The sequence below is a fragment of the Mytilus californianus genome, unplaced genomic scaffold, assembly GCF_021869535.1.
Source record: "Mytilus californianus isolate M0D057914Y unplaced genomic scaffold, xbMytCali1.0.p SCAF_12, whole genome shotgun sequence".
Lineage (NCBI taxonomy): Eukaryota > Metazoa > Mollusca > Bivalvia > Mytilida > Mytilidae > Mytilus > Mytilus californianus.
Window position 1 is genome coordinate 29,033,678 of NW_026262604.1, and position 17,344 is coordinate 29,051,021.

The window sequence follows — 17,344 nt, forward strand, 5'->3', positions numbered from 1 at the left end:
CTTGTGAAGAGCTTTTGTACCCTCATGTTCATTTCCAGCTCCACATATGTGACGACTGTAAATAAGATTAACTTGTTTACATACTTAACTTTACTTACCGTAGTTTTTAAAAACTTTAAGATGACGAACGGTAATAAAGTCCTAAAATGAAATGTTTCTCCTGATAAGAAAAAAGCAAAATCACAAAAATACTGAACTCCAAGGAAAATTCAAAAAGGAAAGTCCTTAATCAAATGGCAAAATCAAAAGCTCAAAGACATCAAACGAATGGATAACAACTGTCATATTCTTGACTTGGTACAGGTATTTTCTTATGTAGAAAATGGTGGATTAAACCTGGTTTTAAAGCTAGCCAAACCTCTCACTTGAATGACAGTTGCATCAAATGCCACCAACGATGTGGGAACAAAACAAACACAATAGGTAAAAATGTCACAAATAGGGGTACAACAGCAACACGAACCCCACCAAAAACTGGGGGTGATTTTAGGTGCTCCGGAAGGGTAAGCAGATCCTGCTCCACATGTGGCACCCGTCGTGTTGCTCATGTTATTACACAGTCGGTAAATAGTCTAATTCGGTAGGTCACATTCCATATATAATGAAATTGGATGCACTGGACCAAGGTAAATAATTGCTCAATTGGTTCAATATTTACAGAGTGTTATTTTCTTATTAAAACCATTGATTTCAAAAATCGTATTTTCACCCAAAAATTCAAAAATCGATATTAGAACTTAAAACCTTAAACTTAAACATTGGCTGTTTAAAATTTTGAATGCCTTTGCAGATATTTGAATACTCAATTCTCATCTTCGAAATTAAGTGCCGACTTTTGTCATCATTTTCCGCAAAATAAATTTGACCCCTGTATTTAATAACACGGTATTTTCTCACTTTCAAATTTGGTCAGATTCTTTTATTCATATGCATTTGCTTTGCAAATGAATGTTTTTCATTGGATAATTTAACAGTATTTCCTATTTATGATAAATTGGAGTTCAAACTTGTGTATCGTTACTTTTGTTGACTAGTATATGCTATACATTGGAATATACACCAATTGCATGTGCAATCAGAGCAGTCTGGAGATTCATGCTCAAAATATACTTAATAGATCTTAATAGGACAAGTGTTTGCCTCCAACGTATAATTCGAATAATGATATGCATTCAAGGTTTTTTCTAGTGTAAAATATCCAGCACTCGCCATAAGATTTAGAAGAGGGTTTTCTTGAAGGGAAGATATAAAACAAAATGCGGCTTGGTTTTTGGGGTATTTGATGTTACCAAAACTTGCATAGGTGATTTATGTATTTTTTCGCCTGTGTAATTTATATCCGAAGGATGACAACTCCTGGTGTTTTATATCCACAAACAAAAATGCTGCAGGATTGATACCCTGAAAATTAATTTCATTTTAACCTATTCATTTTTGTAAACAATAAACTAGTCTAACATAAAACGTAACAACGGTTTTCACACTATTTACATACAATAGTCTCTAGTAAATAATAGTTGACCGGAATAAACACATAGTGGAATGAAAAAACGATTAATCATGGTGCTCGGACTTTTAACAAATTCTACTCCTTACGTTGCATTGTTGATTACCATCATGGGCCCCTATTTACAAATCTTGGACCCACATCTCTCTTGGCAGGTCAGTCTGCAAAATGTCGACATAGAGTTACTTAGTCAATGGTCAATAAATAGGATTGTTTATAAGCGATAAAAGTAGTGTTGACTTGCATAAATTATTAATAGAAAGTTTGTCTAAACAGACTGCTCTATTCATCTTGACAGCGAAACGTGTAACAAATAAGGCCCCTTTAAAAGTAAACAATGCAGCTTTATCTACAGTCCTACTCAATCATCAATGAAATGAATATCGACGAACCAAGGCAGTAGAAGGCTAAAATGATTTGAAACAAACTTACCTCAAAATGCAAGCAACATCCTTCCATTTTAACGTGTTTTCGTTGGACGGTTGACAATGACTTCTATCATAACAAGGTACCCGATCAGCTATTCGTGACAGCTCAATCGAAACGTTCTGGCCAATCACGTGTCGCATAGTTTAGAAAATGAAGTCAGATTTAGATTTCGATGCAATCATCATAAATCAATGCATAAACCTGCATACGGGTAATAACTGTCTTTTCCTAGATTTAGAGAACGGGAAACTCTTCACATATTTTTACGACAAAAGGCACGATTTGTCGTTCCCTATTGTTAATTTTCGTCCTTTTGGACGATGATGTTCCTTTGTAACCATCTTACGGTGTTTATATATCACAACTCGTTCGCTCTGCCCATGTCTGTAGTGACGTTTTGAATTTCAATGAATTTTTGTAACAAAAAAAACCCACATTATCTAAAACTTTTACTAATTTATTCCATAGATACAAAGATTTGGTTTTCTCTCACTGTATATGACGTCTTTACACTTAATCAAGAGGATGTTAAATTTGTACTGATTGGTTATTTAGTCTTAGACACATGATTTTTTATTAGTTGCTATGGGAAACTGTTTGGTAAAAAATTTGTATTGCTGATAAAATGTTGGTGGACAAAGTTTATGTGTGTGTACCCATCATATATTGAAAAATAAAGAATAAAAACACCAAAATGGGTAAACATAGTGATTAAGAACAAATTCATTCACATCAACGTTGTAGAGATCCTGTGTTGCTAATGAGTTTCAGTTTTATATTTATTATAATTTCAATATATAAGGTTAAAACGCCTAAAAAAGTCAGAGTAAGGACAATAACGCCTTTAACGAGTCGACTGACGACTACAACCACTTTCACTGGTATGTAGAATTTAGTTTGTTTTTGTTAATTTTGCTATTTACATCTCTTCCCTTACTATCTACTGCTGTTTTTGTTATAAAAGCAAGAACAGTAACAACTATGATGAGTAGACTGATAATTTTTGCTATATGGACGTATTTTAGATTTTGTCTGGCTTTTAATTTTTGCTACCTGTTCAAAGTATCTCTCTTTCTATCATATATTTTTTAGATAATCGCTAAAAAGGGTAAAAATAGTCGTTAGATAGTTTTGTCAATGGCAATTATACCTAATATTTGTTTTATATTCAAGGCCGATAAGAAGAGGCGAACGTTACCGAAGTTACAGTCGAAAATAAACTGACAACGCCATTGTAAAAAAGAAAAGGCCCATAAGACAAACAACAGTACACAAAATATAACATAGAAAACTAAAGACCCCTTAAAAAAGGGGTTAACTCTTATAAGTTGTAAACTGACGATTAGCCCAATTAACTTATGGCTAATATTTCGATGACAATTCTTCATTTACAATTTTTCTCTGCATTTACAGTTTTCGGAGAAATCATATAAAAAGATTAAACATTTTCATTCGAAGGCAGCTTTTCCAGTAAGGAGTCTATTATCGACTTTGGTCATGTTGACCTATTAGAAAAGTATATTTTGTTGGTCAGTTTTACTGTTTAAAGTTTCCCTCTATCTATGATAGATTTATCTGGATGGAAGTTTATTAGCAATATCTGTAGCACTACAAACTGTAAATTCAACTGCAAAAATGAAATACAGAAAATCATCATCAGTTCCGCTCATAGAAAACATGGATACTTTTATGAACACATGTTTTCCAATCCTATCGTTAGATTTAAATACTACAATTGTGATGTTTGTTTATTTCATTGTAGAATAATACAATGTATTACAAAAACGAAGATCTTTTAAGTCACTGCTCTTTAGCAATTTTGCCAATTGCATTGATCATTACCATCTTTGGCACATATTGTATCGTAATTATCACATGCTAGAGGTGAGTGTCCACATTGTTTGTTGGTCCGTGGTCCCCTTTGTGGAGGCTCATACATAGAAGGAATCTAAAAATGAAAAAAAACAAAAGAGTTTGTTAAACGTCTGAGTTATGTTTTCGTTTTTGTCTGGAATATTTATCTTACATATTATTTAGGTATTAACATTATTTGGTTGTATCAGTAAAATTTCATTACCTCTGAACTTATGGTTTGTCGCTTATATAAACCGCAATACATTTTTTTATGAAATCAACATATGCTTTACGTCTGTAAAACGTTCGCAATAACGTATGTAAAACGTCTTATTTGATACATGTGTATTCTATGCGACGTACTATACGTCATTTTACGGATGTTTAATACGAACGTCTGTAAAATCATGTTACTTTTTTTCGTGTGTACTAATAGACGGAAGAATTATATTAAGTTGTTGCTTTAATGACGTACATAACATATTAATAATTCGAAACCTTTTATATGTTTTCCTAGCCAGCTATGACACAACCGTTTTTGGTTTTCAATTGATCTCATCTTTGTTACTATTTTGACCATTTAAATGTTTTGATTTGAGCGCAACTTTTACTTTATAATCCTGATATTTTTCATTAGTTAATACAACATCAAGTCAATCTTTACTCATCGGCGTTTAATAAATTTGAAATGCCATGATATTAGTTATAAGATTAACGAAAAAACACCAATTTCAAATTTGTTCCAAGTAGTGCAGTTCAAACTTCCAGATATCTTTAAATTCTAAATATTTTAAAATGTTATTGATTTATTGAAGCTTGATTTCATTCAATGGAAAAAAAATCATGTGTCTTCAGGGCAAAAACAAATGAACAAGATATACAATAAGTAGGTCCTTTAATAGGGGTCGACCGGATAGAAAAGAGGATTATTTGGACTGCTACAAGAAAATGAGGTTATATTGGATAAGGAATGGAATTTAGCCTTGCAACTGACCTCATACGGACACGCCAAGGGTCGTTGCAAGGGTTCATTATGTGCAGAGAACTCTTTACACGAGGCATCGGATTTAACGTCCCCATTCTGACCGAACGTGACTATGAACTAATTCATACATCCCGCACAGTCAAACGGACACCCCAATATGTCAAGTGTTTATCTGCCGGGCAGGGGACTCCCAAGAGTGACCATAATTCAAGAGATGTGAGGTGAGACTTATTGATAAAAACTTATAGAATAAAACATACCCCACAATCACAGTTCTCTTGATATTTTCCAGCAATACCTTCTAACAAGGTATTCGTTGCACTTGAAGCATCAACTTGGAGTCCACATAAGTTATGTTGCATTTTGCCATCATATACAGAAACTATAAAGTGTATAAATAGACAATGCAATCATTGTACTAGTACATAAAATGACACAATCATTTGATGATGATAAACTTTGTCTGGTTATTTATATGAATACCTTAATAACACGAACGATCACTATGTATATGTTTGCCTGACGACTGTTCCTACCGATAAGCACAACTATATATGAACCTGGTTTTTAATGATATAACAATTAGCCTGTTAATGATACTCACATAACAATACCAAGAGTATACATAAATACCCCTAATCGAGATATAAACTGAATATTCTAAAAACCTATAAAAATCGATTGAAAAACTATCAAACCTAAATGCAATGTTCTAAAAAAAAATTGAAGAGTAGCCAAGTTTTAATGCACAATTATCTACAACAACAAATGTTATGTTTCCGAACTTAAAAGGGTTGTAGTAATATATTTTTGTTTAATCACAAACGAAATTAACGGCACTTTAGTTTGAACTAACATTGTTTAGAATGTTTGGTAACGAAAATCATTTTTCAGGTATACGCTTTTTTAAATCATTGCATAGCCTGCTCAAGTCTGATACGCCAAAGTGTGCTTCAACATCGACTGTACATTTACCTGAAAGAATATAGGTTGATCCTACTTTCAAAACTACGGGTCCACATGCTGAAGCTTCTTTTGGTGTCTTCAGTGTCGTTTTATCGGACAATGTATCATACTCCCCTTTTCCCTATGAAACAAAGATTATGAAAAACGTTTGTTTAAAGATTATATTCTATAACATCTATTACTATCCTTTCCCCCTGCTAAACAAAGATAATTATAAACATAATTAATAAATCGTTGTAAATTTTTATATTTCATATTCTATAGCTTATATCTTTCAAGTATAAGGTTAATCTGTTTGCGAAATAGAAAAGAGACGAAAGACACAAAATTGATATTCAAACTCATAAATCAAAAACAAATTGACAAAGTCATGGCAAAAAAACATCCTACGACAAACGAAAATCTACAAAACACAACATAGAAACCAACGACTGATCAAGAAGAAGCTCACAAAAAACCATGGGTGATCCTGTTCCACATTATGCACTTATCGTGAGGCTCATGTAAGTTGAAATTAGATGATAAATCAAATTGTATGATGTCGTTTTCGAAGAAGAGAGGACTGCATTGTGGTTACCACAATAAGAACATATCCATCGTCAGCTGTGAAGTTTCTATATTTTATCAAATCCTAACTTCTAATGGTGGTAATAATTATATAATAGTCATTAAAAATAATAAATATAGATTTATATTTAATAAAATGTTATTGTATTCTTAATAAAACATACTTGTGATAGCATATAAATCATATTTATATTTAACTTCTGAATACTATTGCCAGTGTGAGGCAATAACTTTTTTAGGCAACGAATAGAAAAAGAGGTTGTTAAATCCTTGTCCGATCATTTTTCTTTCTTTTTTTTCTTTTCTTTATTTGCACTTAAGTTTAGTTTGTTAGCCTTTCGGCAGGAATAGTTGATGAATGAAACTTGGTCCTTACAAATAATGAGTATAACTCTTAACTCTCATGGAAACATCTAATCTGCTTACCCTTCCGGAGCACCTGAGATCACCCCCAGTTTTGGTGGGGTTCGTGTTGCCTAGTCTTTGGTTTTCTATGTTGTGTCATCTGTACTATTAATTGTCTCTTTGTCTTTTTATTTTTGGCCATGGCGTTGTCAGTTTGTTTTCGATCAATGAGTTTGACTGTCCCTCTGGTATCTTTCGTCCCTCTTTTGCCATTTTTAATAATATCAGAAATCGCGATTCGATTGGCAAAGTTTTCAGTGGGGAATTCAGTTGTATAAATAAATTATCTTCGTTTAAATGCAAATATATATTATTAACACGAACATGTCTACAAAACGAAATTTGAAAATTGAAAATTGGATATATCGTAGCAGACGTTGTCTCTATGTCAGTGTATATAACTTCCAGGTGAACATAGCAACGTAATATTAAAATAGCATCGTCTTTAAATAGAACAAGGGGATAAGAGCAGTATTTGCATAACAACTTTAACAGTATACAAACAATAACCAATAATCAATAAAAAATCAACCCCAACCCCAACCTCAATAAAACTATCAACAAAACTATATGATGATAATAATAATTTCATTAGTATAAAGTTAGTACTTACTTTATAGAATTTTGTCACGGTAATTTGGTAATTTTTGTCATAACCTCTTTCTGAGAATGATTCAATTTTAGCCTCAACGACTGAAATAGAAGCAAAAGTTGACTTTCATTCTTGCGATTGTCCCTGCTTAGATCGTTCGATCAATATGATGACAAATTAACAGATAGACATAAAATCTAATTGATTTTCTTAGTTGCTTTTGCAAATACTTTAACCCCCTAATAAAACGAGTATCTACTGAAACCTATTGTGGTTCTAACATGTAATAATTATTCCTTTCACTCTGCCACACTATGTTTGAATTATTATTTATGTAATAAGATGGTTCGCGTGTTTCATAAATTTTCAATCATTTCAAACAGTCAGGTGATTTGAACGGTGATTTCCGCATGTGATCTCAATAACAACGTTAAACTACGTGTTTGGTACAACGGTTTGTAATTTCTGTTTTTTTTTTTTGCTCTTCGCCTTCGCATTGATATGACCTTCGAACTCTTTTGATTCGAGTTTCTCTAATAAGTCTCATGTAGACTAAACGCACGTCTAACGTTAAGTTTTCTTTCTTTTTTCTTTGTAAACATATAAGATATTTTGAACGTTGTTGCCTTTGTCTACGTTTCATCAAAACAATTTTAACTAGAGGCTCCGAAGAACCTGTGTCGCTCACCTGATTCTACTTTGGTTTTGGATTTCATGTAAAAATAGATTCAATTATTTGAGTATATATACTGAAATAATTCAATTTTATAGCTGACTGTGCGGTATGGGTTTTGCTCATTGTTGAAGGCCATACGGTGACTTATAATTGTTAAGTTCTATGTAATTTGGTCTTTTGTGGAGAGTTGTCTAATCGGCAATCATACCACATCTTCTTATTTTTAAAGTATGTTAAGTTCTATGTCATTTGGTCTCTTGTGGAGAGTTGGCTAATCGGCATTCATACCACATCTTCTGATTTTCATATTGTTGTTGTTTGTTCAGTTTGATTTTGGAACTTTAGCTCTTGTCTTGGCTCATGGGACAATGATCCCTGTCAGAAATAGTCGGAAGGGCCAATTTCCTCTGTATTTCAAACCCAATTTTTAAAAGATTTTCCTTTCTTCCATTGAATTTTTAGTATGACAGCAACATGTGTGTACGGTCATGTAATTAGGCGTATTTCTGAACAATTTAAGCAAACTGTATTGGGCTTAAGATCCGTCATTACTGCAATATAGGTTAATTGAACTCATGTTCAGTTATAAGCGCAACTACATAAAGTGCTTAACCAAAATAAAACAGTATTCTGAAAATTGAATTATGCTTTACTGTATCATAATAAACGGTTCCCATCGCTTATTAATATTTTGTGTGTATGGGTATGTGCAATAACTGGTTTTAAATATTTCGGAGTTTGATCATCATGATTAAAATTAAATCAGAAGAAAAAATAGATGAAATGCAGGATGAAAATAATACATGAAAATGTTAAGTTCAACCAAAACAAACAGAACAAGAAAGGAATGTAGGCGATTTCAAACGTTTCTTGAGGCCATAGATAAATGAATGATATATTCCATAGCGTACATAAATTGTAGTTAAAGACGTATTAGTTTCTTATTTTCAAGCTAGTTTATGCCACGGTTTCATTTTAAAACCATACAGAAAGCTTTTAATACCATAAGATAAAATATTGTAAACCAACCAATTTCTCGAGTCGAAAAAAAAAACGATCATATTGTCTTATATGACTTCTTCAACAAAGTAAAAATATCCCCAAAAGAAATTAACAGCGGAGTTGGTTAGAAAACAATACTGTCTTACCTATCGGGTCGTAACAAACAATTTGCTGCGTGTATGGTGCTGGACATCCACATTGCTCTGACATTGCGAATAAACAGATCAACAGAAAAATTGAATATATCCTCATAGTTCTCATTTTGTAAATATCGAGGCGGATGATCTGGCAAAAAAAAAGCTTCGTTACTTGAATGGTGCAAATTGATATAAATTTATATGAAAGCCTAAGATACGAAATTAGGTTCATGAATACCCAGTTGCTCTCGGGAAACAGTCTCAAATTCCTCTAGTAGGAATTAAACCAACTATTCAAAGCCCCATTTCCCTCTACAATAAATCCTGCAATTTCAAGCTTTCATAGCTATTTTGTTTTAAGTCAAAATTAAGTGAATATCATTTCATGTACAAACTATACCTTACTCTGACTTGTGCTGAAAAAAATCAACATACCTTTAATTCCATATAAGGGCACACTGGTTCCTGGAAGTTTGGTTGTACCAAAACAGGTACTTCCGATGTGAACAAAACTGTTCCTATTTTAATTTCATACATCTTTTTATTATTTATAAGAAACTTTCAACAATGTGATCCAAAGTCCGTAAGCCTTCATTTCAAACCAAAATTACCCAACTAAATTAATTATTACATTACACAGTTACAGCTATGCGTAGGCACTAATTTGTGTAAATATATATTACTTTCTGGTGTGTTCTTTCAGATTTGGCCTGAATTAGTGGCTCTATTCTAGTATTATTAAATACTTCACGTCAACAAGTTTTATATTGAAATGGGATAACCACAAGCGATGTTCAGAAATTATTAGGATTATATATGAAAAGACTAAATATAATTTTCTTTTTATTATCAGATTATTTCTGCGGAATGTATGTTTTGTCGATTGATACAACTACATGCATTTATTTAGAATGCATTATTTTTTTAGACATGATATTATTATGGTAGATTTATAATGAATAAAAAAAACTAAATTAAAGATCTTGGAAATAATGATTGCTCAAACAAATTGAAGAATTAGGAAGGAAAAGAGTATTTGTTAAAAATTATGTGGAAGACATTTTGGATAATTTAAGCAGATAGTGTAGATATAAAACACACGTATTAAACATTCCATACATGCAGATGTTGCAAACAGTTTATAATTGATATATTTTGCATGTATTATCTTAAAGTATAGTTTATCATATTGTTTCTTCAAAAATAGGATGACACGATTACAAATGCATTGGACCAGTTTAATAGACACCACACTACCTACCGACATACCCCATCCCTCGAAAAAAGTATAACAAAGAGAAAAAAAAAACATCACCAATATAGCCTGATTTGGTAAATTCGGGACACATATAATAATCCTCAAAGATGATATAAGATAATTCATGACATAAAGAAAATGGTATATATATGGAATTAAACTGTAAGTTCCTCTTTGTGCCAGTTACTTGTTACATTAAAAAAGCAATTCAAATTGCAATAGACTACAGTTTTTAACGCCATCAGGAACATAGTAATCTGCAGGGGAATGTAGTTGCTGTCCATAACGAGGTTGCAAACAGCATTATAATAACTAACCAGAAAAATTTCAATCTTCAAATATGAAATGCAACAGAAACATATTTCAAAGAATTATTTCTTATGTCTTGAAGTCTATATTCAAAACAGGAAAAATGTAAAGGAATACGAAAATAATTACTTACCTTGTCTGTATTGGTTCGATTGAAATTTTGTATTGCGAACCAAGTTTGCATATGTGTATATATACCATTTTGTGTATTATTTAAATATAATTAACTCTGATAAGGTACTAAATTGGCCAATTACGTAACTATATTATGTAAATACATGTCATTTAAATAAAAGTCTAGCTGACATTTTAGAATCGGATACATAACAACAATTACTTGGGTTTTTTTTTTTTTCTTAATTTACCGTTTATAATCTTGATAATTGTAATTGCCACTTATTACAGCTTTTATCAAATTTTTAATGTTTATTCGATTCTTATCTACAGGTTTTTTAACAATTCAAATAAACATTTTAAAACTTTAAAATCGTGTTGCACATTGAAACTCTGTTGACTGAAACCTATGTTGGCCTTTGAAGACGAACAACGTCTGACGCAAGCTTGTATATGTTATATACTTTTGATATATCGTTTAGAAGTCAACTGACATTTTTGTTTTAACGGAACTTGGGTCTAGTTTCAAGATCAAATAAGCATCCGTATTTTATGATTTGTAATCCAGAAAGCGAATCTGTAACTTATGAAAATTATAAAATCAAGTCCTAGTTCAAGATATAATTTCAAACAATTGAGTTATGTAAAGAAAAATAACAACATAAAAAAGACATAAACCAATCATAACAAATGGAAGAGGAACAAATGTAAGTTGTGGTAACACGATTTTCTGCTATCAAAAGCGTTTACGTTAGTTCAAATGTAGGGTAAACTGGACCACTAGAAAAGATGTGTCCGTATTAGATATAGAACAATTATCCATTAGAATGAATACAGTTTTAACAATAAATAGGTATACTACCCTTTGCAAAACGTCATTTCTTAAACAAACTTTAACAATCAATAGGTATACTACCATTTGCAAAAAGTCATTTCTTAAACAAACTTTAACAATCAATAGGTATACTTCTCTTAGCAAAACCGTCATTTCTTAAATAAAAAAAATCAATCTATCCGAGTGGAGATGTTCGTATATGTATACATTTATAAACGTAAAGAAAGATAATCGTATGACAATATTACAAATTTGTATTCCAAGTTGATATTTGTTACTATCATGTTGACATTTGCCACATGTGGAGCAGAATCTGCTTAACCTTCCGGAGCACATTAGATCACCCCCAGTTTTTAGTGGGGTTCGTGTTGCTCGGTCTTTAATTTTTTATGTTGTGTTTTGTGTACTATTGTTTGTCTGTTTGTCTTCTCTTTTTTAGCCATTGCGTTTTCAGTTTATTTCCGACTTATGAGTTTGAATGTCCTTTTGTTATCTTTCGCCCCTCTTTTGCATAGCCTGCCATTCAGTGGATGTCGTTTGTTGCTATATATTACTTTTGTTTTCTATTTGCTTGTTTGTTTTTTCCGTTTGAATTGTTTTTCATTTTGTCATGTCGGAGGCGTTGTATAGCAAACTATGCGATATGGGTTTTCATTCATGTCAAATGCCTAACGGGGATCTGTAATTGCTAACATCTACATGTACGTCATTTTGTTTCGAGTGGATAGTTGTTTCATTTGAAATCATACCACGTATTCTTATTTTATATCTATAAATTCAAACTTGACATTTCACAGTTTTGGGTTCACTTTTCTCAGTTCCAATATGAGACTGATAAATATCAAGCTAAAACTGAGCAATATCAACTTGGAACTGAGAATGTCAACTTCTAGTTTGTTACTTCCATGCAACATCTGTCCAACTTCAACGTTTATCAATGAATTAAATAAACTTAAAATTAGTCACTTTTTTCCGCAAAAACATTATTATTATTTTTCTACCAGCATACAGAACATTTATAACCGAATCATAAATATTTAACTGAAAAAAAATCTTTTGCATAGTTTGACATTAATGTTTGTCATTTTCGATAATAATATTTTTATATTTCTTTGAAAACGGTTCACATATTAAAATAAAAAATAAAAACACATTTCTTTTTTGTATTCGTGTAATTCGGAAAATTGTAGAAGAGAATAAGGGAGGAAACGAGGAAGAGACAAACTCTACTGGCAAGAGTCTAATCGGAAATATTAACAGGGGTTTAGACGGCCCTTAAAATGTGTAACTATTTATTCATGTTTTTTTTAGTTTTTAATGCTGTAACATGAACGCCTCAAAAACAGTTTGTAACAGGAAAAGAGTAAGAGGGTATTGGTACCATAACCATAACCATAGGCAAAGTTTTTTCCGATTGTCTAGTCTCATTATGTATTTATATACATGGCTCAAAGAGTATAACAAAGTGATGCACTCGCCCGTCCGTCCATATGTTTGTCACTAGTTTAGATTATTGGTGATTGTTAATACAGTGTCATGAACCATAAAGTACAGCTTACATTCGATATTGATTGTTTTGACATGTATCGTTTAAGATGTATGCTTCTTACTTAGCTTGAAAGTTGGGTTTCGTCAGTTTCAAGACGATAATGCTAATACCGATTGACCAAATCTGTTGAAACATTATCACAATGTCACGGACTATAAAATACAGGTGAAGCGTGAATTAATGGTTTTGAGTTTACCGTTTAATACGTATGCCTTACTTACCCTAAGAATTGTTTTATGTATTATTTGGTTGATAACTAAAGTACCACTCAACCAAATTTGATGAGCATTGGACATAATGTCAGGGATCATTTACTACAGGTTATTTAGTTTTTGATGATTTTGATATTTACCAATCAAGAGTAAGTCCCTTTTTGCTTTAAAAATTGAATTTTTTTGTAATTTGATGATGATAAATGACGTATCTGTCGATCAAATGTTATTAACGTTAACTAAAATATATAGATCATTTTGTATCATATGTAGATCATGAATTACAAGTTAAGTTTGATTTTCATTATTTTGACTTTCACTGTAAACGAGTTATTTTTTTAGTTACCATAACATGTTGACTTCTTATTTTTTTAGGTGTTACTGAAAAATAATTTTATAACATCTCTTTAGATGTTAACACATTGTTACGATACATAAAACACAGGTCACATTCGATTTTAACTGATATTTTCATTGGCCGTTAAATAGGTTTTCTAAAAAATCTCCAAGTATAGGAAGAGGTGCCAAGTGTAAAGAGACCTACGCCAATGAGACAGCATTCCTAGAAAACGATAAAATAAAGATGACATACAGAGGTTATGTTTTTTTTTACATTTGTCATTTCGGGGCCTCTTATTACTCAATATGTGGTATGGTATTCGCTCATTATTGAAGGCCGTACGACGACCCATAGTTGTTGACTTCTATGTCAGTTGGTCTCTGGTGAAGAGTTGTCTCATTGACAATCACACCACACCTTCTTATTTTTATATAACAAATAACAAGCCAGCATGTTTATGAGGTTTCAAATAGTAAGAAGTCCATAGAATGGACAAGTAAAAAAATAGCAGTCAGCATATCAAAATTTTTTCTTTTACATACAATGTCTCCAAAAAAATATATAACATATAACCAGACAAATTCTGACATGGTTCATGTTCCTGTACATGGAAAGACACAGTTCAATGTTGCGGGATGAAATAGTCATATGTAAAATCAACATTATTCTTTTTTCTGTCGATCATAGCATTGTCAAATGATACTGAGAATAGCACACGCTTTGTGTACGTCTGAAAAATAACTTACTATAACTGGTCCTTCATTTTCTACATAAAATCTGGAAGGTATAAAATTCTTATAGTGTTTGTACAATTTAAATGAAATTAATATTATTCAAATAATATTCACTTTAATATTCACTGTTTATTATAGTATATCGTTAAAAGAAAAACAATTTTAATGTCACACTTAAAGTTTATGTACGAGGGAAGACGTACCAAACAAGCGAAGTTGGCTGGTTAGTAGTTATTGTAAACACGATAATTGCACAAATACAGCAGTATTATAAGTTAAGTTTACATACACCTCGTTCGCCTATGGACCGAAATGTTTATTAATCTATAAGCGTACAATATAATAAGTCAATATATTCGTGCATTATGAAAATTATCATCGGACACAACCTGTTTTCTTTTTCGGCATTCAAATTTAATTTTTTTATTATTTTATTTTTACTTTTAAAATAGTCTTATATAAGTTTACTGAACATTTCATTTAATATAATTGACACATCTGTTGCATATATCGTGTTAATAACAGTCGGTAATACATCAACATATATACAATTGTGGTATGAGTAGGATGATTTAGTACGTTTGATTATCAACATAGTTATGTTAATATAAAAGTTTAATTATTTAAGTCTTCTTTACATTTTCATTTAAGATAATTGACACATCTGTTGCACATCTTAATAATAGACATTATTTTCGGAAACTAAACTTCACAATAACTTACCCGTGGGTCATCTCACAATACACAATGTCTCAAAGGATGTGGATACATGCCTTATAAGCGAAAACAATGAGAGAAGATATTTTAATTTTAAATGAAATCAGCAATTTATTAACAGTATTTAATCTGTTTTAATCGTCTGATTCTGAAGAAGAAATGACTCTCAAGGCTTTCAATCTTTTAGGAATTTTCTTAGCCGTGAATTTTTCATAGCTCAGCTGTTTCTTTTTAACTAGCTGCATCATTGATATGCTTTTTTTGGATTATCTTTCTTTGTTGTTGGAGCAATAGGTCCGCGCTGCTGCTTGTCAGATAGTTATCTGCCCTCCTCTTCCACTGTAGGACGTTTTTTGTTGCCTGCCCTCTTTAAACAATGCAGGACGTTTTTGTTTGTATTTTTTTTTTTATTCCCAGATAACAGTTCCAACAAGTGATTTTCTCACTGAACCAATACTTGACCTTAGATATAGAATTGTAGGCGACGCCGTAGACACTTGGGAGGGAAACGATATTCTCAAATGTTTTCCAGCCATAGATACTACTTTCATCAAACAACTGGAGAAACAGCCGAAACCCTTTTAGACATATTTAAACAAATTGGAAATGATGTTTTCTAGCGTTACACTGGCAGGCCACACAAATTTATCCTAGACATAAAGTAACGTTGTTTATGCTTTAGCTAAGATCATATCCGTGATTTCATATGATTACCGTAATTTTTTAGGTAAGCGTTACCACAATACATGATGAAATTAAATGTTGCATACGTGTTTTACCAGCATTTTCATAATCTTGTACGGTGGCCATCTCTAAATGAATGGAGAGCAAAATTGGGAAAACAAATCCTAATGGCAGTGGACGCTATTGACGATACCTCAACAGAAATTTACAGGTCACTAGTTGAACCCCAGAAGCTTTATTTTTCGGGACATAGCCTTTTTCATTGCATCCATACTCAGGTCGTTATCGATAATTTTGGCAAAAGTTTTATATTGATTCAGAGTTAATGGGACATCATATTGAACTACAACAGTTTGCAATGAAAAGGTCAACTGGTAGAAATACTGAGCTTGACTTTCCTGAAGGGATAATTTTACTGGCTGATAACATTTGTCCTTATAGATATCCTATGATGGTACCCTATAAACGACAACTAATACAGCGAAAACTGGACAATTGAGAAGGGAGGTGTCGAAAAATTAATGATTTCTTCAAATAATACAGAGTTACTTTGAATAATAAATTGGAAAATTGAAGAATTATAAGAGTAATGGAAAGTCTTTGCAAACATTCCAACAGTAAATTCTGTGAAATTGTAAATATTTGTGCTGCTTTTGTATGCAGGCGTCGCTACATGCTTTGTTAATTTAAAACACATCTTTTGCGTTATTCGCTTATTAATTTATCAGCATTGTACACTTTGAGATGGCCCCTAAGAAATTATATTTAAATGTCTTCATCAATGTAAACATAAAAGTTTTAAACAGTTTCGATAATGTATAATAGGACACAATACACCAATATAGGAACAATTGTGGTATGCATATGATGCTTCGGTAATTTTAATTATTAAGAAAGGTCATGATTAATGTTATGTAATCAATTATGTATTCTTTTTAATTACAAAATATGATTGGTATATATCAATGAGAGATGAGGCTTAGAGCAACACATGATCTTTTACAATGTACAAGTGTCTGCTATAAATCACCCAGAATCTAGATAAATAAAATGAGGCTTAAAGCAACACATGATCTTTCACAATATACAGCTGTCTACGAAATATGTCAAGCTAGATATCTTTTTTTATTATTCAACAACATAAAGCACTACTGTTTTTAACAATTTACTTCACTAGTTCATTATCTAGTGAAAGATCCCTGCTTTTTATTACCAGAAATCCAGCGTTACTCTCTGGTATGCATCATTATATTCGACATTAGTAAGTTACATCTAAATTATATCATATTTTATCATTATCAACCATGAAATAAACAAATACATATGAAAATAATCATTTATCGGTATGTATCATCTAGCATGTTTGGTAAAAATTGTTTCCAGAAATAATTCTAGCTTTCCGTTATCAATTTACTAGTATCGCTTTGAAATCTCTTCCTGCTTCAAAAATCATACCAGCTCTGATTGAATTA

At 31.7% G+C, this 17,344-nt stretch overlaps 1 protein-coding gene across 4 annotated transcripts in view; it reads right to left on the minus strand.

Moving 5' to 3' along the window:
* The window catches only part of LOC127721650 (metalloproteinase inhibitor 3-like), a 69,882-nt gene that overhangs the window by 22,729 nt on the left and 29,809 nt on the right, over positions 1-17,344 (minus strand). Inside the window, exons 1-6 of one of the 4 annotated variants that reach the window (XM_052228426.1) lie at positions 10,821-10,844; positions 9,130-9,268; positions 7,327-7,406; positions 5,751-5,862; positions 5,036-5,157; positions 3,667-3,884 (exon numbers count right to left, since the gene is read on the minus strand). The exons of 1 other annotated variant lie outside the window; for it this stretch is intronic. In XM_052228426.1, coding sequence (XP_052084386.1) covers positions 3,747-3,884; positions 5,036-5,157; positions 5,751-5,862; positions 7,327-7,406; positions 9,130-9,244 — 567 coding nt within the window. In that variant the 5' untranslated portion in view covers positions 9,245-9,268; positions 10,821-10,844 and the 3' untranslated portion in view covers positions 3,667-3,746. Of the gene's footprint in view, positions 1-3,666; positions 3,885-5,035; positions 5,158-5,750; positions 5,863-7,326; positions 7,407-9,129; positions 9,269-10,820; positions 10,852-17,344 lie in introns of those variants that run through there. 2 more of the 4 variants (XM_052228427.1, XM_052228430.1) reach the window with 2 other exon arrangements.